The sequence below is a fragment of the Oncorhynchus kisutch genome, linkage group LG21, assembly GCF_002021735.2.
Source record: "Oncorhynchus kisutch isolate 150728-3 linkage group LG21, Okis_V2, whole genome shotgun sequence".
Classification (NCBI taxonomy): domain Eukaryota; kingdom Metazoa; phylum Chordata; class Actinopteri; order Salmoniformes; family Salmonidae; genus Oncorhynchus; species Oncorhynchus kisutch.
Genome location: NC_034194.2, coordinates 27,283,380 through 27,308,914, shown reverse-complemented (window position 1 = coordinate 27,308,914; position 25,535 = coordinate 27,283,380). Strand labels below are relative to the sequence as shown.

The 25,535-nt window shown below is 44.1% G+C and overlaps 1 protein-coding gene across 3 annotated transcripts in view; it reads left to right on the top strand.

The window, feature by feature from the left end:
- afg1lb (AFG1 like ATPase b) overlaps nt 1–20,969 on the top strand; it is a 70,545-nt gene extending 49,576 nt beyond the window's left edge. For 2 of the 3 annotated variants that reach the window (XM_031800955.1, XM_031800954.1), the window contains 3 exons: nt 17,661–17,801; nt 18,212–18,319; nt 19,487–20,969. In XM_031800955.1, the coding sequence (XP_031656815.1) occupies nt 17,661–17,801; nt 18,212–18,319; nt 19,487–19,639 (402 nt within the window). In that variant the 3' untranslated portion in view covers nt 19,640–20,969. The remainder of the gene's footprint in view (nt 1–17,660; nt 17,802–18,211; nt 18,320–19,486) is intronic. The other variant, XM_031800957.1, reaches the window with a different exon arrangement.
- Nucleotides 20,970–25,535: the final 4,566 nt, after the last annotated feature.

Here is a 25,535-nt window from a genome sequence, read left to right as displayed (position 1 = left end):
CATACACAGCCACTAAGAGACCTGTAAAGTGTACGCCAGGGGTCTGATTATGTCATACACAGCCACTAAGAGACCTGTAAAGTGTACGCCAGGGGTCTGATTATGTCATACACAGCCACTAAGAGACCTGTAAAGCGTACGCCAGGGGTCTGATTATGTCATACACAGCCACTAAAGACCTGTAAAGCGTACGCCAGGGGTCTGATTATGTCATACACAGCCACTAAGAGACCTGTAAAGCGTACGCCAGGGGTCTGATTATGTCATACACAGCCACTAAGAGACCTGTAAAGTGTACGCCAGGGGTCTGATTATGTCATACACAGCCACTAAGAGACCTGTAAAGCGTACGCCAGGGGTCTGATTATGTCATACACAGCCACTAAGAGACCTGTAAAGTGTACGCCAGGGGTCTGATTATGTCATACACAGCCACTAAGAGACCTGTAAAGTGTACGCCAGGGGTCTGATTATGTCATTCACAGCCACTAAGAGACCTGTAAAGTGTACGCCAGGGGTCTGATTATGTCATACACAGCCACTAAGAGACCTGTAAAGTGTACGCCAGGGGTCTGATTATGTCATACACAGCCACTAAGAGACCTGTAAAGCGTACGCCAGGGGTCTGATTATGTCATACACAGCCACTAAGAGACCTGTAAAGCGTACGCCAGGGGTCTGATTATGTCATACACAGCCACTAAGAGACCTGTAAAGCGTACGCCAGGGGTCTGATTATGTCATACACAGCCACTAAGAGACCTGTAAAGTGTACGCCAGGGGTCTGATTATGTCAATACACAGCCACTAAGAGACCTGTAAAGTGTACGCCAGGGGTCTGATTATGTCATACACAGCCACTAAGAGACCTGTAAAGTGTACGCCAGGGGTCTGATTATGTCATACACAGCCACTAAGAGACCTGTAAAGCGTACGCCAGGGGTCTGATTATGTCATACACAGCCACTAAGAGACCTGTAAAGCGTACGCCAGGGGTCTGATTATGTCATACACAGCCACTAAGAGACCTGTAAAGCGTACGCCAGGGGTCTGATTATGTCATACACAGCCACTAAGAGACCTGTAAAGCGTACGCCAGGGGTCTGATTATGTCATACACAGCCACTAAGAGACCTGTAAAGCGTACGCCAGGGGTCTGATTATGTCATACACAGCCACTAAGAGACCTGTAAAGCGTACGCCAGGGGTCTGATTATGTCATACACAGCCACTAAGAGACCTGTAAAGCGTACGCCAGGGGTCTGATTATGTCATACACAGCCAATAAGAGACCTGTAAAGTGTACAGCCAGGGGGTCTGATTATGTCATACACAGCCACTAAGAGACCTGTAAAGCGTACGCCAGGGGTCTGATTATGTCATACACAGCCACTAAGAGACCTGTAAAGCGTATGCCAGGGGTCTGATTATGTCATACACAGCCACTAAGACCTGTAAAGCATACGCCAGGGGTCTGATTATGTCATACACAGCCACTAAGAGACCTGTAAAGCGTACGCCAGGGGTCTGATTATGTCATACACAGCCACTAAGAGACCTGTAAAGTGTACGCCAGGGGTCTGATTATGTCATACACAGCCACTAAGAGACCTGTAAAGTGTACGCCAGGGGTCTGATTATGTCATACACAGCCACTAAGAGACCTGTAAAGCGTACGCCAGGGGTCTGATTATGTCATTCACAGCCACTAAGAGACCTGTAAAGCGTACGCCAGGGGTCTGATTATGTCATACACAGCCACTAAGAGACCTGTAAAGTGTACGCCAGGGGTCTGATTATGTCATTCACAGCCACTAAGAGACCTGTAAAGTGTACGCCAGGGGTCTGATTATGTCATACACAGCCACTAAGAGACCTGTAAAGTGTACGCCAGGGGTCTGATCATGTCATACACAGCCACTAAGAGACCTGTAAAGTGTACGCCAGGGGTCTGATTATGTCATACACAGCCACTAAGAGACCTGTAAAGTGTACGCCAGGGGTCTGATTATGTCATACACAGCCACTAAGAGACCTGTAAAGCGTACGCCAGGGGTCTGATTATGTCATACACAGCCACTAAGAGACCTGTAAAGCGTATGCCAGGGGTCTGATTATGTCATACACAGCCACTAAGACCTGTAAAGCGTACGCCAGGGGTCTGATTATGTCATACACAGCCACTAAGAGACCTGTAAAGCGTACGCCAGGGGTCTGATTATGTCATACACAGCCACTAAGAGACCTGTAAAGCGTACGCCAGGGGTCTGATTATGTCATACACAGCCACTAAGAGACCTGTAAAGCGTACGCCAGGGGTCTGATTATGTCATACACAGCCACTAAGAGACCTGTAAAGCGTACGCCAGGGGTCTGATTATGTCATACACAGCCACTAAGAGACCTGTAAAGCGTACGCCAGGGGTCTGATTATGTCATACACAGCCACTAAGAGACCTGTAAAGCGTACGCCAGGGGTCTGATTATGTCATACACAGCCACTAAGAGACCTGTAAAGCGTACGCCAGGGGTCTGATTATGTCATACACAGCCAATAAGAGACCTGTAAAGCGTACGCCAGGGGTCTGATTATGTCATACACAGCCACTAAGAGACCTGTAAAGAGTATGCCAGGTGTCTGATTATGTCATACACAGCCAATAAGAGACCTGTAAAGTTCACACCAGGGGTCTGATTATGTCATACACAGCCACTAAGAGACCTGTAAAGCGTACGCCAGGGGTCTGATTATGTCATACACAGCCACTAAGAGACCTGTAAAGCGTACGCCAGTGGTCTGAATATGTCATACACAGCTACTAAGAGACCTGTAAAGTGTACGCCAGGGGTCTGATTATGTCATGCACAGCCAATAAGAGACCTGTAAAGTGTACACCAGGGGTCTGATTATGTCATACACAGCCACTAAGAGACCTGTAAAGCGTACGCCAGGGGTCTGATTATGTCATACACAGCCACTAAGAGACCTGTAAAGCGTATGCCAGGGGTCTGATTATGTCATACACAGCCACTAAGACCTGTAAAGCATACGCCAGGGGTCTGATTATGTCATACACAGCCACTAAGAGACCTGTAAAGCGTACGCCAGGGGTCTGATTATGTCATACACAGCCACTAAGAGACCTGTAAAGCGTACTCCAGGGGTCTGATTATGTCATACACAACCAATAAGAGACCTGTAAAGCGTACGCCAGGGGTCTGATTATGTCATACACAGCCACTAAGAGACCTGTAAAGTGTACACCAGGGGTCTGATTATGTCATACACAGCCACTAAGAGACCTGTAAAGCGTACGCCAGGGGTCTGATTATGTCATACACAGCCACTAAGAGACCTGTAAAGCGTACGCCAGGGGTCTGATTATGTCATACACAGCTACTAAGAGCTACTAAGCTACTAAGAGACCTGTAAAGTGTACGCCAGGGGTCTGATTATGTCATACACAGTCACTAAGAGACCTGTAAAGCGTACGCCAGGGGTCTGATTATGTCATACACAGCCACTAAGAGACCTGTAAAGTGTACGCCAGGGGTCTGATTATGTCATGCACAGCCAATAAGAGACCTGTAAAGTGTACACCAGGGGTCTGATTATGTCATACACAGCCAATAAGAGACCTGTAAAGTGTACACCAGGGGTCTGATTATGTCATACACAGCCACTAAGAGACCTGTAAAGCGTATGCCAGGGGTCTGATTATGTCATACACAGCCAATAAGAGACCTGTAAAGCGTACGCCAGGGGTCTGATTATGTCATACACAGCCACTAAGAGACCTGTAAAGCGTACGCCAGGGGTCTGATTATGTCATACACAGCCACTAAGAGACCTGTAAAGTGAACGCCAGGGGTCTGATTATGTCATACACAGCCACTAAGAGACCTGTAAAGCGTATGCCAGGGGTCTGATTATGTCATTCACAGCCACTAAGAGACCTGTAAAGTGTACATCAGGGGTCTGATTATGTCATACACAGCCACTAAGAGACCTGTAAAGTGTACGCCAGGGGTCTGATTATGTCGTACACAGCCACTAAGAGACCTGTAAAGTGTACGCCAGGGGTCTGATTATGTCATACACAGCCACTAAGAGACCTGTAAAGCGTACGCCAGGGGTCTAATTATGTCATACACAGCCACTAAGAGACCTGTAAAGCGTACGCCAGGGGTCTGATTATGTCATACACAGCCACTAAGAGACCTGTAAAGTGTACGCCAGGGGTCTGATTATGTCATACACAGCCACTAAGAGACCTGTAAAGCGTACGCCAGGGGTCTGATTATGTCATTCACAGCCACTAAGAGACCTGTAAAGTGTACGCCAGGGGTCTGATTATGTCATACACAGCCACTAAGAGACCTGTAAAGCGTACGCCAGGGGTCTGATTATGTCATTCACAGCCACTAAGAGACCTGTAAAGTGTACGCCAGGGGTCTGATTATGTCATACACAGCCACTAAGAGACCTGTAAAGTGTACGCCAGGGGTCTGATTATGTCATACACAGCTACTAAGAGCTACTAAGCTACTAAGAGACCTGTAAAGTGTACGCCAGGGGTCTGATTATGTCATACACAGCCAATAAGAGACCTGTAAAGTGTACGCCAGGGGTCTGATTAGGTCATACACAGCCACTAAGAGACCTGTAAAGCGTATGCCAGGGGTCTGATTATGTCATACACAGCCACTAAGAGACCTGTAAAGCGTACGCCAGGGGTCTGATTGTGTCATACACAGCCAATAAGAGACCTGTAAAGCGTACGCCAGGGGTCTGATTATGTCATACACAGCCAACAAGAGACCTGTAAAGCGTACGCCAGGGGTGTGATTATGTCATACACAGCCAACAAGAGACCTGTAAAGCGTACGCCAGGGGTCTGATTATGTCATACACAGCCACTAAGAGACCTGTAAAGTGTACACCAGGGGTCTGATTATGTCGTACACAGCCACTAAGAGACCTGTAAAGTGTACGCCAGGGGTCTGATTATGTCATACACAGCCACTAAGAGACCTGTAAAGCGTACGCCAGGGGTCTAATTATGTCATACACAGCCACTAAGAGACCTGTAAAGCGTACGCCAGGGGTCTGATTATGTCATACACAGCCACTAAGAGACCTGTAAAGTGTACGCCAGGGGTCTGATTATGTCATACACAGCCACTAAGAGACCTGTAAAGCGTACGCCAGGGGTCTGATTATGTCATTCACAGCCACTAAGAGACCTGTAAAGTGTACGCCAGGGGTCTGATTATGTCATACACAGCCACTAAGAGACCTGTAAAGCGTACGCCAGGGGTCTGATTATGTCATACACAGCCACTAAAGAGACCTGTAAAGCGTATGCCAGGGGTCTGATTATGTCATACACAGCCACTAAGACCTGTAAAGCGTACGCCAGGGGTCTGATTATGTCATACACAGCCACTAAGAGACCTGTAAAGCGTACGCCAGGGGTCTGATTATGTCATACACAGCCACTAAGAGACCTGTAAAGCGTACGCCAGGGGTCTGATTATGTCATACACAGCCACTAAGAGACCTGTAAAGCGTACGCCAGGGGTCTGATTATGTCATGCACAGCCAATAAGAGACCTGTAAAGTGTACACCAGGGGTCTGATTATGTCATACACAGCCACTAAGAGACCTGTAAAGCGTACGCCAGGGGTCTGATTATGTCATACACAGCCACTAAGAGACCTGTAAAGCGTATGCCAGGGGTCTGATTATGTCATACACAGCCACTAAGACCTGTAAAGCATACGCCAGGGGTCTGATTATGTCATACACAGCCACTAAGAGACCTGTAAAGCGTACGCCAGGGGTCTGATTATGTCATACACAGCCACTAAGAGACCTGTAAAGTGTACGCCAGGGGTCTGATTATGTCATACACAGCCACTAAGAGACCTGTAAAGTGTACGCCAGGGGTCTGATTATGTCATACACAGCCACTAAGAGACCTGTAAAGCGTACGCCAGGGGTCTGATTATGTCATTCACAGCCACTAAGAGACCTGTAAAGCGTACGCCAGGGGTCTGATTATGTCATACACAGCCACTAAGAGACCTGTAAAGTGTACGCCAGGGGTCTGATTATGTCATTCACAGCCACTAAGAGACCTGTAAAGTGTACGCCAGGGGTCTGATTATGTCATACACAGCCACTAAGAGACCTGTAAAGTGTACGCCAGGGGTCTGATCATGTCATACACAGCCACTAAGAGACCTGTAAAGTGTACGCCAGGGGTCTGATTATGTCATACACAGCCACTAAGAGACCTGTAAAGTGTACGCCAGGGGTCTGATTATGTCATACACAGCCACTAAGAGACCTGTAAAGCGTACGCCAGGGGTCTGATTATGTCATACACAGCCACTAAGAGACCTGTAAAGCGTATGCCAGGGGTCTGATTATGTCATACACAGCCACTAAGACCTGTAAAGCGTACGCCAGGGGTCTGATTATGTCATACACAGCCACTAAGAGACCTGTAAAGCGTACGCCAGGGGTCTGATTATGTCATACACAGCCACTAAGAGACCTGTAAAGCGTACGCCAGGGGTCTGATTATGTCATACACAGCCACTAAGAGACCTGTAAAGCGTACGCCAGGGGTCTGATTATGTCATACACAGCCACTAAGAGACCTGTAAAGCGTACGCCAGGGGTCTGATTATGTCATACACAGCCACTAAGAGACCTGTAAAGCGTACGCCAGGGGTCTGATTATGTCATACACAGCCACTAAGAGACCTGTAAAGCGTACGCCAGGGGTCTGATTATGTCATACACAGCCACTAAGAGACCTGTAAAGCGTACGCCAGGGGTCTGATTATGTCATACACAGCCAATAAGAGACCTGTAAAGCGTACGCCAGGGGTCTGATTATGTCATACACAGCCACTAAGAGACCTGTAAAGAGTATGCCAGGTGTCTGATTATGTCATACACAGCCAATAAGAGACCTGTAAAGTTCACACCAGGGGTCTGATTATGTCATACACAGCCACTAAGAGACCTGTAAAGCGTACGCCAGGGGTCTGATTATGTCATACACAGCCACTAAGAGACCTGTAAAGCGTACGCCAGTGGTCTGAATATGTCATACACAGCTACTAAGAGACCTGTAAAGTGTACGCCAGGGGTCTGATTATGTCATGCACAGCCAATAAGAGACCTGTAAAGTGTACACCAGGGGTCTGATTATGTCATACACAGCCACTAAGAGACCTGTAAAGCGTACGCCAGGGGTCTGATTATGTCATACACAGCCACTAAGAGACCTGTAAAGCGTATGCCAGGGGTCTGATTATGTCATACACAGCCACTAAGACCTGTAAAGCATACGCCAGGGGTCTGATTATGTCATACACAGCCACTAAGAGACCTGTAAAGCGTACGCCAGGGGTCTGATTATGTCATACACAGCCACTAAGAGACCTGTAAAGCGTACTCCAGGGGTCTGATTATGTCATACACAACCAATAAGAGACCTGTAAAGCGTACGCCAGGGGTCTGATTATGTCATACACAGCCACTAAGAGACCTGTAAAGTGTACACCAGGGGTCTGATTATGTCATACACAGCCACTAAGAGACCTGTAAAGCGTACGCCAGGGGTCTGATTATGTCATACACAGCCACTAAGAGACCTGTAAAGCGTACGCCAGGGGTCTGATTATGTCATACACAGCTACTAAGAGCTACTAAGCTACTAAGAGACCTGTAAAGTGTACGCCAGGGGTCTGATTATGTCATACACAGTCACTAAGAGACCTGTAAAGCGTACGCCAGGGGTCTGATTATGTCATACACAGCCACTAAGAGACCTGTAAAGTGTACGCCAGGGGTCTGATTATGTCATGCACAGCCAATAAGAGACCTGTAAAGTGTACACCAGGGGTCTGATTATGTCATACACAGCCAATAAGAGACCTGTAAAGTGTACACCAGGGGTCTGATTATGTCATACACAGCCACTAAGAGACCTGTAAAGCGTATGCCAGGGGTCTGATTATGTCATACACAGCCAATAAGAGACCTGTAAAGCGTACGCCAGGGGTCTGATTATGTCATACACAGCCACTAAGAGACCTGTAAAGCGTACGCCAGGGGTCTGATTATGTCATACACAGCCACTAAGAGACCTGTAAAGTGAACGCCAGGGGTCTGATTATGTCATACACAGCCACTAAGAGACCTGTAAAGCGTATGCCAGGGGTCTGATTATGTCATTCACAGCCACTAAGAGACCTGTAAAGTGTACATCAGGGGTCTGATTATGTCATACACAGCCACTAAGAGACCTGTAAAGTGTACGCCAGGGGTCTGATTATGTCGTACACAGCCACTAAGAGACCTGTAAAGTGTACGCCAGGGGTCTGATTATGTCATACACAGCCACTAAGAGACCTGTAAAGCGTACGCCAGGGGTCTAATTATGTCATACACAGCCACTAAGAGACCTGTAAAGCGTACGCCAGGGGTCTGATTATGTCATACACAGCCACTAAGAGACCTGTAAAGTGTACGCCAGGGGTCTGATTATGTCATACACAGCCACTAAGAGACCTGTAAAGCGTACGCCAGGGGTCTGATTATGTCATTCACAGCCACTAAGAGACCTGTAAAGTGTACGCCAGGGGTCTGATTATGTCATACACAGCCACTAAGAGACCTGTAAAGCGTACGCCAGGGGTCTGATTATGTCATTCACAGCCACTAAGAGACCTGTAAAGTGTACGCCAGGGGTCTGATTATGTCATACACAGCCACTAAGAGACCTGTAAAGTGTACGCCAGGGGTCTGATTATGTCATACACAGCTACTAAGAGCTACTAAGCTACTAAGAGACCTGTAAAGTGTACGCCAGGGGTCTGATTATGTCATACACAGCCAATAAGAGACCTGTAAAGTGTACGCCAGGGGTCTGATTAGGTCATACACAGCCACTAAGAGACCTGTAAAGCGTATGCCAGGGGTCTGATTATGTCATACACAGCCACTAAGAGACCTGTAAAGCGTACGCCAGGGGTCTGATTGTGTCATACACAGCCAATAAGAGACCTGTAAAGCGTACGCCAGGGGTCTGATTATGTCATACACAGCCAACAAGAGACCTGTAAAGCGTACGCCAGGGGTGTGATTATGTCATACACAGCCAACAAGAGACCTGTAAAGCGTACGCCAGGGGTCTGATTATGTCATACACAGCCACTAAGAGACCTGTAAAGTGTACACCAGGGGTCTGATTATGTCGTACACAGCCACTAAGAGACCTGTAAAGTGTACGCCAGGGGTCTGATTATGTCATACACAGCCACTAAGAGACCTGTAAAGCGTACGCCAGGGGTCTAATTATGTCATACACAGCCACTAAGAGACCTGTAAAGCGTACGCCAGGGGTCTGATTATGTCATACACAGCCACTAAGAGACCTGTAAAGTGTACGCCAGGGGTCTGATTATGTCATACACAGCCACTAAGAGACCTGTAAAGCGTACGCCAGGGGTCTGATTATGTCATTCACAGCCACTAAGAGACCTGTAAAGTGTACGCCAGGGGTCTGATTATGTCATACACAGCCACTAAGAGACCTGTAAAGCGTACGCCAGGGGTCTGATTATGTCATTCACAGCCACTAAGAGACCTGTAAAGTGTACGCCAGGGGTCTGATTATGTCATACACAGCCACTAAGAGACCTGTAAAGTGTACGCCAGGGGTCTGATTATGTCATACACAGCTACTAAGAGACCTGTAAAGTGTACGCCAGGGGTCTGATTATGTCATTCACAGCCACTAAGAGATGGAAAAAGCGTGAAAAGCAAAAAACGTTAGAGGGTGAATTAGGAACTAAAGAGAAGGACTACATTAAAACTCTCACTCCTGCCCTATTAAAGGAAATATCAGTCTTTAGATCGACGTTGGTCTCTCTCCTAACACAGGACGCAGAAAAGAAAATGAGATTCGTCAGGCAAAAGCTATATGAACATGGCGATAAGCCAGGGAAGTACTTGGCATACCTAGCTAAAAAGAGAGCTGACTCTCAGTCAATTGCTACTATTACTGATTCTGATGGCAAGCATTTATATGAAAATAAATTGATAAATGACTCATTTAAGACATTTTATACAAACCTTTATGCCTCAGAACTGCCAAAGGATGCACCCAAATGAATGGAGAACTTATTTTCTAAGATTGAGCTCCCTACTATCTCTATTAAGGAGGTCTCTCCTTAATGCCCCTATTACCGAGGAAAAGATTACAGAGGAAAATGTTTGCAATTAAGAATCTGCAAAATGGTAAGGCCCCAGGACCAGACGGGTTTGGTAGTGAGTTCTATAAAGAGTTCCATGGCCTGATCCTTGAGCCATTGCGTGATATGTTTAACCACTCATTTTCAAATGACCAGCTCCCTCAAACGCTGAGAGAAGCCAACATATCACTTATTCTCAAAAAGGGAAAATGTCCAGAGTCTTGTTCCTCGTACAGACCAATTTCCCTTCTGAATGTGGATAGAAAATTGCTTTCTAAAATTCTAGCCACAAGATTGGAGGACTCACTGCCACTAATTGTGAAAGGAGACCAAACTGGCTTCAGTAAGGGCCGTAAAGTCATGCTACAATGTCAGGCGGCTTCTTAATGTAATTCAAGCCTACCAACAAAGTGCTATGGATGGTCTTGTGCTCTCCCTAGATGCTGAGAAAGCATTTGATCGTGTGGTGTAGTCTTACCTATTCTTTGCTCTAAATACATTTGGTCTAGGGGGCAACTTTATAAAATGGGTGAAAGTTTTATATGATGATCCTCGGGCTGCTGTCCTTACTAATGGGCTAAGGTCAAATAGCTTCTCTATACACAGAGGTACCAGACGGGGCTGTCCTTTGTCCCCACTCCTATTTGCACTCGTTATGGAACCACTGGCCGAGGCCATCAGGGTAACGCCTGCTATACAGGGGCTGCTCATTGGTGATGTTCACCATAAAATAAGCTTGTATGCTGATGATGTCCTGATATTCATCTCTAGTTCCGAGACTTCAATTACATCTCTTATTAATATTATTGAATTATTCAGCAAATTCTCAGGCTACAAGATTAACTTAACTAAATCAGAGGCTATGCCACTTGGTAACCTAGACTCTATACCTAATACTTCTCCCCCCTTCCCTTTTAAATGGTCTCCCTCAGGTTTCATGTATCTGGGTATATTTGTAATTCCTAAATTCCAGCAAATGTTCAAAGCCAATTTTGTTCCCTTGTTTGATACAATAAGATAGGATCTGGAGCACTGGAACTCTCCCGATTTCGTGGTTGGGTAGAATATCCCTCTTAAAAATGAACATTTTACCTACACTACTTTACCCAATCCAAATGATCCCAGTATTACTCTCCAATAAGGTAATAAAGGATGTAAATGGATGGCTAAGTTCCTTTATATGGAGTAAACGCAAGCCAAGACTTAAGATGGCAATATTGCAGCTGCCAAGTTCTATGGGCAGCTTGGACCTGCCCAATATCAGGTTCTATCAGTGGTGTGCCCACCTTTGTTATATTTCTGACTGGATCACAAATGATGACTCCTCTATTTGGTTAGACATTGAGACTTCTCTTTCAAAATACCCCTTACAGGATCTTTTATTTTTCAGAAGTTTCAAGTCTGTAGAAGATCACTGCAGTAATCCCATTACACTTAAAACACAAAGTATGGAGGTCAGTTCAACGCTTCCTGGGAAGGTCCAAACTAACCTCTGCTCTTACCCCAATTCTTAACAACCCAGATTTTAGTCCAGGATTGCTGGATGCTGACTTGAACTTTTGGCTTAATAAGGGCATACGCAGACTAAATTACTTATTTGCTGATAAGATTTTATTGTCATTTGAGCAGATGGTCGAGAAATATCGACTCCCAAAGCAGGACCTTTTCCGCTTCCTACAAGTAAAACATTATATTCTGAAGAGCACCACCTTAATTGGTAACCCTGATACAGTGGGGCAAAAAAGTATTTAGTCAGCCACCAATTGTGCAAGTTCTCCCACTTAAAAAGATGAGAGGCCTGTAATTTTCATCATAGGTACACTTCAACTATGACAGACAAAATTAGAAGGAAAAAAATCCAGAAAATCACATTGTAGGATTTTTTATGCATTTATTTGCAAATTATGGTGGAAAATAAGTATTTGGTCAACAACAAAAGTTTATCTCAAGAAGGCCTTGTTATATACCCTTTGTTGGCAATGACAGAGGTCAAACGTTTTCTGTAAGTCTTCACAAGGTTTTCACACACTGTTGCTGGTATTTTGGCCCATTCCTCCATGCAGATCTCCTCTAGAGCAGTGATGTTTTGGGGCTGTTGCTGGGAAACACGGACTTTCAACTCCCTCCAAAGATTTTCTATGCGGTTGAGATCTGGAGACTGGCTAGGCCACTCCAGGACCTTGAAATGCTTCTTACGAAGCCACTCCTTCGTTGTCCGGGTGGTGTGTTTGGGATCATTGTCGTGCTGAAAGACCCAGCCACGTTTCATCTTCAATGCCCTTGTTGATGGAAGGAGGTTTTCACTCAAAATCTCACGATACATGGCCCCATTCATTCTTTCCTTTACACGGATCAGACGTCCTGGTCCCTTTGCAGAAAAACAGCCCCAAAGCATGATGTTTCCACCCCATGCTTCACAGTAGGTATGGTGTTCTTTGGATGCAACTCAGCATTCTTTGTCCTCCAAACACGACGAGTTGAGTTTTTACCAAAAAGTTATATTTTGGTTTCATCTGACATTCTCCCAATCTTCTTCTGGATCATCCAAATGCTCTCTAGCATACTTCAGACGGGCCTGAACATGTACTGGCTTAAGCAGGGGGACACGTCTGGCACTGCAGCATTTGAGTCCCTGGCGGCGTAGTGTGTTACTGATGGTAGGCTTTGTTACCAGCTCTCTGCAGGTCATTCACTAGGTCCCCCTGTGTGGTTCTGGGATTTTTGCTCACCGTTCTTGTGATCATTTTGACCCCACGGGGTGAGATCTTGCGTGGAGCCCCAGATCGAGGGAGATTATCAGTGGTCTTGTATGTCTTCCATTTCCTAATAATTGCTCCCACAGTCGATTTCTTCAAACCAAGCTGCTTACCTATTGCGATTCAGTTGTGCCTTGTTAAAATTACATTTGTGGAATTCCTTTCCTTCTTAATGCGTTTGAGCCAATCAGTTTTGTTGTGACAAGGTAGCGGTGGTGCACAGAAGATAGTCCTATTTGGTAAAAGACCAAGTCCATATTCTGGCAAGAACAGCTCAAATAAGCAAAGAGAAACGACAGTTCATCATTACTGTAAGACATGAAGGTCAGTCAATGCGGAAAACTTCAAGAACCTTGAACGTTTCTTCAAGTGCAGTTGCAAAAACCATCAAGCGCTATGATGAAACTGACTCTCATGAGGATCTCCACAGTAAAGTAAGACCAATAGTTACATCTGCTGCAGAGGATAAGTTCATTAGATTTGCCAGCCTCAGAAATTGCAACCCCAATAAATGCTTCACAGTTCAAGTAACAGACACATCTCAACAGCAACTGTTCAAAGAAGATGTGAATCAGGCCTTCATGGTCATATTTTTGCAAAGAAACCACTACTAAAGGACACAAATAATAAAAAGAGACTGGCTTGTACCAAGAAAACATGAGCAATGGATATTAGGCCGGTGGAAATCTGTCCTTTGGTCTCTTAGATTTTTGGTTCCAACCGCCGTGCCTTTGTGGGACGCAGAGCAGGTGGATGGATGATGTCTACATGTGTAGTTCCAACCGTGAAGCATGTAGGAGGTGGTGTAATGGTGTGGGGGTGCTTTGCTGGTGACACTCAGTGATTTATTTAGAATTCAAGGCACACTTAACCAGCATGGCTCCCACAGCATTCTGCAGCGATACGCCATCCCATCTGGTTTGTCTTAGTGGGATTATCATTTGTTTTCCAACAGGACAATGACCCAACCCACCTTCAGTCTGGGTAATGGCTATTTTACCAAGAAGAGTGATGGAGTGCTGCATCAGATGACCTGGCCTCCACAATCACCCAACATCAACCCAATTGAGATGGTTTGGGATGAGTTGGACCACGGAGTGAAGGAAAAGCAGCCAACAAGTGCTCAGCATATGTGAGAACTCCTTCAAGAATGTTGTTAAAGCATTCCAGGTGAAGCTGGTTGAGAGAATGCCAAGGGTGTGCAAAGCCGTCATCAAGGCAAACTAGGTTAAGGTTCAAGGTTACTACATGATTCCATATGTGTTATATCATTGTTTTGATTTCTTCACTATTATTATTCAATGTAGAAAATAGTAAAAATAAAGAAAAACTATTTTGTCTGGTCTGAAAACCCGTGTGTCCTAACTTTTGACTGGTACTGTATGTGCTATTATTTCATTGTGGTGAGGAATTTATATCCATCCATCTCTATGATTTTGTCTGTTGGGAAATGTTAATATTGGTGATCAATATTAGAGAAAGTGTTCTAATCTAGGTCTAATTCCTGCAAAAAATTGTATAGCCATCAACTGGAAACGCCTCATATTCACACTCAATAACAAACTGGAGGACTGAACTATCTAGTTACATCCCACTAGGTTTCTATATACTATGAAGTCAAACAAAAACCAGACTTATATGACAGTTTAGAGGCCATATGTGGACCATCTCGGGGAGTGTGGTGCTTAAGTGGAAGTGACGGCTACTTGTGCTGCGCATGTGTGCCGGTCGGGGCTCGGGGGTTTCCAACTTTCAATCCCACAGAAGGCCTCCAAAACCTGCCTCAGTTACACCAGCTCTGTCACCCAACTTATTGTGGGAAGATTGTGGAAGGCTACCCGAAACGTTTGACCCAAGATAAACAATTTAAAGGCAATGCTACCAAATACTAATTGAGTGTATGTAAACTTCTGACACACTGGGAATGTGTTGAAAGAAATCAAGCTGAAATAAATCATTCTCTCTACTATTGTTCTGACATTTCACATTCTCAAAATAAAGTGGTGATCCTAACTGACCTAAAACAGGGAATTTTTACTAGAATTATATGTCAGGAATTGTGAAAAACTGAGTTTAAATTAATTTGGCTAAGGTGTATGTAAACTTCCGACTTCAACTGTACCTGAGCTCAATTTCGAGTCCTTGAACGAAGGATTTGAATACTGTATTTTTTATACATTTGCAAAAAAATCTAAACCTGTTTTCGCTTTGTCATTATGGGATATTGTGTGTGTGTAGATTGATGAGCAACATTTTTTATTTAATCTATTTTTAAATAAGATTGTAATATAACAATGTTGAAAAAGTGAAGGGGTCTGAATACTTTAAGAATGGACTATGCCAGGGTTCTCACAAATAAGTGGGGTTCTGCTCCATCTTTTCAGCGCCACAATGTAAAGATTTCAGACCAAATGAAACCGATATAGAGTAACTATCATTACTAAATCTTTGAACCCCAATGGCTTTGTCACTTTGTGAAACAGGCTGTTCATAAATTCAGAGCGTTATCATGTTCCTCAATTAATTTAGTGCATTTCAGCAGTAGGCTATCTTGACACAGAGTGCACCCTGAGTATAGTGTTGTTGAATCATACAAACTTTGTAACGGAAGTCAAATGACCAAAGTTGCTAAACTAGCACCCTCAGCTAATGACAGAATATCTCATATGTTTGGCAAAATCAAGTTGATGATCATAGAGAAGATCGGCGGCAGGGTAGCCTAGTGGTTAGAGCGTTGGACTAGTAACCGGAAGGTTGCAAGTTCAAAACACCGAGCTGATGAGGTACAAATCTGTCGTTCTGCCCCTGAACAGGCAGTTTAACCCACTGTTCCTAGGCCGTCATTGAAAATAAGAATTTGTTCTTAACTGACTTGCCTAGTTAAATAAAGGTAAAATAATTTAAATTAAAAAAAATAGCAGATCAGCTCATGAGTAACAGGATCAAGTTGATGATTATAGAGAAGATAGCAGATCAGCTCATGAATAACGGGATCAAGTTGTTGATTATAGAGAAAATAGCAGATCAGCTCATGAATAACGGGATCAAGTTGTTGATTATAGAGAAGATAGCAAATCAGCTCATGAATAACGGGATCAAGTTGATGATTATAGAGAAAATAGCAGATCAGCTCATGAGTAACAGGATCAAGTTGATGATTATAGAGAAGATAGCAGATCAGCTCATGAATAACGGGATCAAGTTGTTGATTATAGAGAAAATAGCAGATCAGCTCATGAATAACGGGATCAAGTTGTTGATTATAGAGAAGATAGCAAATCAGCTCATGAATAACGGGATCAAGTTGATGATTATAGAGAAAATAGCAGATCAGCTCATGAATAACAGGATCAAGTTGATGATTATAGAGAAGATAGCAGATCAGCTCATGAATAACAGGGAGATGACGAGTGGAAATAGTACATGTTAACTCCAACTCTGTTTAAAAAATAATATAAAATACATATCTACTCTCATACCAATTGATCACACATTCTCTACCACAGGCCTACGAGACAGTGCAGAGAAGTGGGGGAAATGTTCTAGCATCATTTTGACATGTATAGGTGAGAGAAGTGCTTTGATAATGCATTGCAGCCTATGGATTACAGAATGAAGTTAGGAATTTTAATGCGAGACAGGAGTCAGGATTTTGGGTTGAGAGTAGGATTCAGACTGGATAGGAAAATAGCCTAGGCTCTAGGACAGGAGAAGATTTTTCCTCATGCATCTCTGAATTGTTAACAGATTTCATCTCTGTGACAGAGATGCCTATGTAGTGAATTGTGCATAGGCCTAATAAATTCGGGGCTGTCTGAAGAGTCAATGACTGCTCAAAGAGGTTATTTTATAGGCTATACTGTAGCGTTCAGTTCGCATGTGCAGTCTGTCGGTTTCAATTATACGTGTGCTTTGAATTTATGGTGACTTTTTGTGAAGTAAATACACTAGGCTAAAGGCTTACATGTGACAACCTGTTTGGATAATGTGCTATTGAATGTTTAGCTATCTTTTGGCTGCGCGTGTTGTGTATTTTGTGGAATAGCATTAGTGTGACTTTGGGGGAAAATGTTGTAATTTCCTGGGTTTTGTCATAAAAAAAAATCTGAAAATGTTCCAGGGACAGCCCCAGGATTCTGGTTTGCCATATTAATCCCTACATTGTACTATGCAGATATAGGATCTCAATTTTATCAATCTTTTGTTGCTGAGAATTTTCCTGCACCGCAGGAAAGGGGATACCTAGTCAGTTGTACAACTGAAATGTGTCTTCCGCATTTAACCCAGCCCCTCTGAATCAGAGGTGCGGGGGGATGCCATAATCGACATCCACATCTTCGGCAGTTGAGCGTTGTGATTTACATAAATTCACTGAAAGCCCACTGTTAAATTAACAGTATTGCACTTTTCAAGTAGCCTACTTTTGGCCAGCTAATAGCCTAACCACCGATCAAGCAACATTGTGGACTAAACATTCAAGTCCTTTTGCTGCAGGATTATTTTGCCTGGACAATATAGGTCAAATTAAGATCCTACATCTGTACTTGTGTGATTGCGTTTAAACTCCTCCGTGTGTGTGCGTGTGTGTTTTTGCTTATTATCCCTGTCTCTGTATGTTCCAGCCAGTGGGTGCTAGTGACTACCTGGAGATGGCCCAGGCGTTTGACACAGTGTTTATCCGTCATGTCCCCATGCTTACCCTCACTCTGAAGGATCAGGCACGGCGCTTCATCACACTGATAGACAATTTCTATGACAACAAGGTCAGTGTCAGTCACACTGCATGGGGAAAACTTGATGTTTTACATTAACATTTTTAGTCATTTAGCAGACTCTTATGAGGAGCGACTTACAGGAGCAATTAGGTTTAAGTGCCTTGCTCGGGGATTCAAACCAGCGACCTTTTGGTTACTGGCCCAACGCTCTTAACCACTAGGCTACCTGTGTTAGGTACTACTGCCTAGGTGCTTCCCAATCTGTACCTGTAACTCAAGTATTTGACATACTGCCATGGTCCGTAGCTGCAGGGTCTATACTGTAGTTTGTTGTAGGCGTTATTATGTGCAATAGCATCACCTGTAACCATCTATTCACACTCTATCTTACAGCAGGTGTCACTGTTTCACTTTAGTTGTTACAGAGTTGTTACCATTCCATTGTCCATCTGTCACAGGTGAGGGTGGTGCTGTTAGCTGATGCCCCTCTGGACAGGCTGTTTGTCCACTCTGGAGGGGAGGACAACCGCGACCGCATGCTACTGGATGACCTGGGCCTGAGTGGGGTGAGACCATACGGTTCAACCACAACCAGACCAGAACATAACCAAAAACACATTCTTAATGTCGGGTTGGAACCAAAAATTATTTTCCAATTATTCCTTTTTGAACAGAACCATCATTTTCCGACCAGCAAAATAATGTTCGGAACCGGTTACAACCCCAAAAAAGTAATGGTTTATATTGTTCCTTTTTTATTTTTCCACTTTTTTTTATCCCCAATTTCGTGATATCCATTTATCCCATCGCTGCAACTCCTGTACGGAGGCCCACCTGTTCCTTTTTAAAGCTCTGACATCTTCATTTGTATTTTTGTTGTGTAGCTTAATATTAAATGACTTCATCAATCAGTGGGGATAGAGCAGTTTACTATGGAACGGGCAAGATATAGGCCTAGTTGTTTCCATGCAGTGGACAGACAAGAGTAGGGCGTGAGATGCTAATGACATTTTGCAGGTGAGGAGAGCATGAGAAAGGGTGGAGGAGGAGGCTTGAAGCACTGGGCATCTTGTTATGACATGCATTATCTGAATTAGGTCCACAGAATTATACCTAGGAGGAGAGGCTTCTATGAAGGAATAAATCCAATGTGAAACGTACTATAGTATCCTTAACTAGCATTGAAAAAGTTCATCCATTATTCTCTAATTAGAAATCTCTCTCCCTAATCTCTGAATCACGCTTGTAACATCACTAGGCTACAATAGCATATGCTTCAGTGGGGGAGGTACCCTACACACACACACTGGCAAAGAATTTCAGCAGTCAGGCCAGGCAGACGCCGGAATATACATTTTTGAGTGATAGTGAGAGCTTTGCATAGGTATTTTGTTGCTTTTTTTTGTGGGACTGGAAAAAAATTCCCGGAAAGTAAAATAACGTTATTAACCAGTTTCCATGCTTTTAAAAGAATGGTTCAGTTTCGGTTGAGTATAGATCACTTTCATTCCTTATTCTCATTCTGTTCTTCGTAAAACATATTTTTTTAGCGGATTTCGGTTCTATCTCCTGAACCGGTTCCAACCCCTGCTTGATATAAACATTTGTGTTTGTTGTTTGTTAACGACTGTGTTCGTGTTAAATTATCTTTTTGGTCATGTTTGTGTCGACCCCATTGTTTTTGGTCATGGTTGTAGTTGAGTTAAACCCACTGTCTGCGGTCCTATTTGTAGGATGTGGGGGACCATCTGTCTCTGTTCACAGCGGAGGAGGAGATCTTTGCGTTCCAGAGGACCATCTCCAGACTGACCGAGATGCAGACAGAGATGTACTGGACTCAAGGGGACCGCAGTAACACTACACACACACAGAGAGGATCACAGTAAAGTACCCCCAAAGACCTCACAACAAATGAAGTGGATGGGTAACCAACAGCAACTTCTCTTTTAGACTGAAGTATAATATAACCAGCAAAAACACCTCATAAAACACAAACAATTGGTACAGTAGAGCTCAATCAATTATATCCCTTTAGACTGGAGTATAACGTGACAAGCTAAAACACCTCGCAACAGACAGTCAGTCAGAGAGATAGAGGACTTTTGTGCCCAAAAGCCCGTTTTAGCAAGTAGTCAACTGGGTGGGACTTCTTATGGGTTAGGGAAGGATCACATGATTCCATCCAGGTCACCAGGAGGGATCAGCCAATTAATTATAATTGTGAGGAAACATTTCATAACTGCAGGTGGCAGTAAATCGCCAACCTTGTATTTATACCTGTTTAAACAACCCACTCTAGGTGGCAGTGTGCACCCTTTCAGTTTTTTTTGCCAACTCATAAAAGTAATAGAAGAAGATTGACTACTTAAAAATGGAGATGCCCTCAATGGCACTCCCCATGCTGTCACAGATGCCATAATGGGACATACAACGATGCAAAGTCTATGGAACTAACCAATAAACACTCCAAATTTACTGACCTATCTCCCTCGCGTACTTTAAAGGGAACTGACGGGAACAAGAGAAACTCATTCATGTCCCATATTAGTCTTCCTAAAACATACATGGAGAACAGAGGGAGGCATAGCTACTTATAAACTGGGTGGTTCGAGGACTGAATGCTGATTTGGCTGACAGCCGTGGTATATCAGACCATATACCATGGGTATGACAAAACATGTCTTTTTACTGCTCTAATTACATTGGTAACCAGTTTATAATAGCAATGAGGCACCTCGGGGGTTTGTGCTATATTGCCAATATACCACAGCTGAGGCCAGTGTTCAGGCACTCCGTGTTGCATCGTACGTAAGAACAGTCCTTAGCCGTGGTATATTGGCCATATACCACACCCCCTCTGGCCTTATTGCTTAATTAGCTAATTAAGCAATAAGGGACGACACATCATCAGTATGCGCTGAAGGGATGGAAATATGAACTGAACAAATGTCCTTCTTGGTGGATAACTACCGCCCCCCTATGGTTGGGTTTGAACTGTGCCACTAAAAAATGTTGTACATGTAATTAGAAAATACATAGATCAAGGAAGAAATAGCAGTGAGTATACATGAGGTATGCAGCCAGCCATCTGCCCTGTAAAAATGATAAATGTAATGTATTTGTGCCTACTGTGTAATAAACCATGCAGTAGAATCTAAAGGTGAAGAGAAAGGTGTCTTGAGCCTTTTCAAGGATGAAACTGCAAAGAAAAACATACATCATTACTTAACTATTTGTCTTAGGAAATGTTAGATGTGTTGGATGATTTCAGAAAGCAAAAGCTGCACACTAGTAGCTCTAACAGTGTTGTGTTCGAGACCACCTAAAGCCCGATTCAAGACCGGGAGGGGGACAAGACCGGGAGGGGGACAAGGCCGGGAGGGGGACAAGGCCGGGAGGGGGACAAGACCGGGAGGGGGCCAAGACCGGGAGGGGTACAAGGCCGGGAGGGGGACAAGGCCGGGAGGGGGACAAGGCCGGGAGGGGGACAAGACCGGGAGGGGGGCAAGACCGGGAGGGGGACAAGGGGTCTGAGACAAAAAGCCAGAGACCAGAAAAGTCCAATTCAAGACCATGATTATTTCAGAACAAGAAATGAATTCTTTAGACATTCAGAATAGTGAAAAAATGCATGCTAAAGGAGAAAATAAAGCCACTCTACAAATTTGTTACTAACCCAAAACAGTGGGGAACAATGGGCTTTATATGCCTTCAGAGAAGGGTTAAGGATTTATAAAATAATGATTATAATAGTATAACAATAATAATTATATTATTATTTTCAATGATGTTCTGATTTAATCTCTTCAATTTTTGTTGGAAAGGGTTGGAGTGACAGTGGAATCAACCAATTGCATTTTAACTTAATGAGTGGAACTGTATTTACAAAAACATATGGAAACTTCTGCCTTCTTGAAGGCCAAAAGTTTACTGTGCAATAGCGAGCAGTAGTTTTCCCATGGTCTAACTAGCTAGCTTTTGTTGTTGTCTAGTTTGCAGCAGGTGTTGTCGAAGAGGATGTCTACGCCCCTGATGCAAACAGCACATGATGACAAATGTGCATCACAAATAGCCTACTAACCAACACTTCGGACTAAAGGGAAGGGATTAAGAAGCAGATATAGGCAATTCCCACTGAATAATGCCCACGGACAACAAAGTGGGTATATGGCGTATACCTGCGTATAGCCTCCACTACACCACTGGTGTAGTGGAGTGCACTGTCCTACATGAGTGCGCTGGTATTATGGTTGCTGTCCTTTCAGAATCACCAATACACTGAAGGCCTATTAGGTTCGCCACTGAAGGCCTAGGTCCAATAGGTTCACCACTGTACTAACCTGTCACACACTGAAGGCCTAGGTCCAATAGGTTCACCACTGAAGACCTAGGTCCAATAGGTTCACCACTGAGGGCCTATGTCCAATAGGTTCACCACTGAAGGCCTAGGTCCAATAGGTTCACCACTGAAGGCCTATGTCCAATAGGTTCACCACTGAAGGCCTAGGTCCAATAGGTTCACCACTGAAGGCCTATGTCCAATAGGTTCACCACTGAAGGCCTATGTCCAATAGGTTCACCACTGAATGCCTAGGTCCAATAGGTTCACCACTGTACTAACCTGTCACACTGAATGCCTATAGGTTGAATGCCCAGTCATACTCATATCTCAGACATAAATTACTGCAATTTAAGACCATCCATAGAATGTACTACATGCCAGTGAAACTGAATATCATGCACACAGAAATGTAATTATTCTGATGGATGTGTAAAACACAAAAGGGAACATATTAGCATACGGTATGGTCTTGTGAAGGCTGGCTGAATTCTGGATAAGAGTATGTTATTTTATCTCAGCATGTCATCAGATTCTCCCTTCTCCCTGTTTTTGTCTGCTTGGAAATGTTGATACTGGAGACTGAAAACACTGACCAAGCATTTATAGCAGCTAAGAAATGCATTGCCATTAATTTGAAGGTTGGTTATCCTCCCACAATGTCAAGTTATGTATCACTAGATTTGATTTATTACAAGGTTAAGGGTATACTCTGCAACTTTCATAAGGTCCGTGTGTGTTATATGGAATACAGTACGACAAAAGGAGTCTGTATTGAAAACATGCTCACATCAGGGGAGATAACTATTTAGGCAATCCCTAGCTGCTGGGCTGCTCAGTCCTGGCCCTGGTGGTCTGCCATCCTGTTGGTTGTCACTCTGGCCTTGGCTGAACACGATAATTAATGTTTCACTAAGATCCTAAAGCTGAGTGGGGTGTGATTTTTAATTTAACCCTTATTTTACGAAGTAAGTTGACTGAGAACACATTTACATTAACAACCTGGGGAAAAGTTACAGGGGAGAGGAGGGGGATAATGAGTCAATTGTAAACTGGGGATGATTAGGTAACTGTGATGGCATAAGGGACAGATTGGGAATTTAGCCAGAACACCAGGGTTAACACCCCTACTCTTACAATAAGTGCCATGAGATCTTTTAGTGACCACAGAGAGTCAGGACACCCAGTTATTGTCCCATCGGAAAGACAGCACCCCACACAGGGCAATCTCCCCAATCACTGCCCTGGGGCATTGGGATATTTTTTTTGACTAGAGGAAAGGGTGCCTCCTACTGGCCCTCCAACACCACTTCCAGCAGCATCTGGTCTCCCATCTAGGGATTGACCAGGACCAACCCTGCTTAGCTTCAGTAGCAAGCCAGCAGTGGGATATGCTGCTGGCCTAAGTGGCACCACTGACTACAACACTGAGCTCAGATGCAATATTTTATTCACCATTGTGTGTTGGATATATATTGATTGTGTTAGATGCCACAGTCTATTCAAATGGTCAAACGGGTTACTGCCGGTATGGCTTGAACACAGAGCTGAAGCAAAAAAAACACTGAAACACTGAGCTGATGTTTAACGTTGTACCACAAGATGGCAACAGAGGGTAAGTGATGACCAAGAGGTTTGTTATTATTGCTTCTAATGACGTCATCCAGTTTTTTTTATTTTTTATTTAACTAGGCAAGTCAGTTAAGAACAAATTCTTATTTACAATGACGGATTAACCCAGCCAAACCCTAACCCAGACGACACTGGGCCAATTCTGCACAGCCCTATGGGACTCCCAATCATGGCCATTTGTAATACAGCCTGGAATCAAACCAGGGTCTGTAGTGACACCTCTAGCACTGAGATGCAGTGCTTTAGACTGCTGCGACATTCGGGAGCCCAAAATAATGCTACCGATACAATGACATTATCTCTATCATTCTCCATGGTAGGCCTCTGCAGTAGACCTGTGACCCCTATAACACACTGCACCGAGAGCAAGCGAATGAACGGCTCCCTACTGTGCAGACAACTATCCTGTTGATGTGTTCGCTCTTTTAGGGACACTGAATGGAAGTCTTTGCTGAGCTGAAGTAACAGGACACATCACATAGATTAGATATACTATCTCTTATCAGCTCCCTGGTAAGTATCAAAATGCCACTGGACGTGTGTGTGTCAGTTTGTTAGCTGTAAGTTCCAGTCTATTCCACCCATAGAGATAGATATAGAGCTCTAGTGTCCAAAGCCTGTTTTAGCATGGACAGTGCCATTGAACACTTTCACCATTTTGAAGTAGTCACCTGTGTGGGATTTCCTATGGGTTAGGGAAGGATCACATAATTCCATCCTGGTCACCAGGAGGGATCAGCCAATTAATTATACTTGTGAGGAAACATTTCATAACTGCAGGTGGCAGTAAATCGCCAACCTTGTATTTATACCTGTTCAAACAACCCACTCTAGGTGGCAGTGTGCACCCTTTCAGTTTGTTTACGACTCAGAAGAAGTAGAAGAAGAGCATTTGATTACTTCAAAATGGAGATGGCGTCAATGGCGCTGTCCATGCTGTCACAGATGACATAATGGGGCAGACACAATGACGTGATGTCTATCGAAGTCTATGATTCCACCATAACTCTCCATTAAGGGAAAATCAATCACGGTCTATTCCGAGGGCTCTAATCCAATCAGAGCATTACGCTGTTTGGGAAAACATCAGACACAAACAGAGATGGCCACCCTCCTTTGTGTACATCTTAATTGGATGATTCACGCTGGCACAGAGGGGTGGCTACAGTCCTCTGGTCCTGTGAGCAGGGATCCTGGCCAGTACACAACATTACACTAGCCACTGACTGGTTGTGGTAGGGGACATGATAAAGAGGTGGAGGTAGGGTTTGAGAGAGGGGTTCAGGGGTTGGAGAGTGAAGTGATCAATATGTGAGGAAGGGGACAGTTTGGAAGCTTTGAGGGTCAGATTATTGGTAGTTACAACTGGATGGTTTTGTGGCCCGGCCCCTCTAATGGGAGCCTATTGGTTCAATAATAGAATTAGTGACACAAGGAAGGTAATGACACAAACGATATTTCAGGTCATCATCGGCCTTTGAGGGGTAATGAAGTGTTAGGAACAGTGTGTTCTGGGTGGGGGTGGAGGAGAGAGAGTCACTAATATATCTGATTGAAGTATTTAGGACCCATAGAGTTAGAGGGTTCTAGATGGATAAAACCTGTTTTGGCATGGACATTGCCATTGAGGGTTCCCACCATTTTAAAATAGTCAACTGGGTGGGACATCCTATGGGTTAAGGAAGGATCACATGATTCCATCCAGGTCACCAGGAAGGCTCAGCCAATTAATTATACCTGTGAGAAAACACTAGGTGGCAGTATGCACCCTTTCAGTTTGTTTGCCAACTCAGAGAAGTAGTAAAATGAAA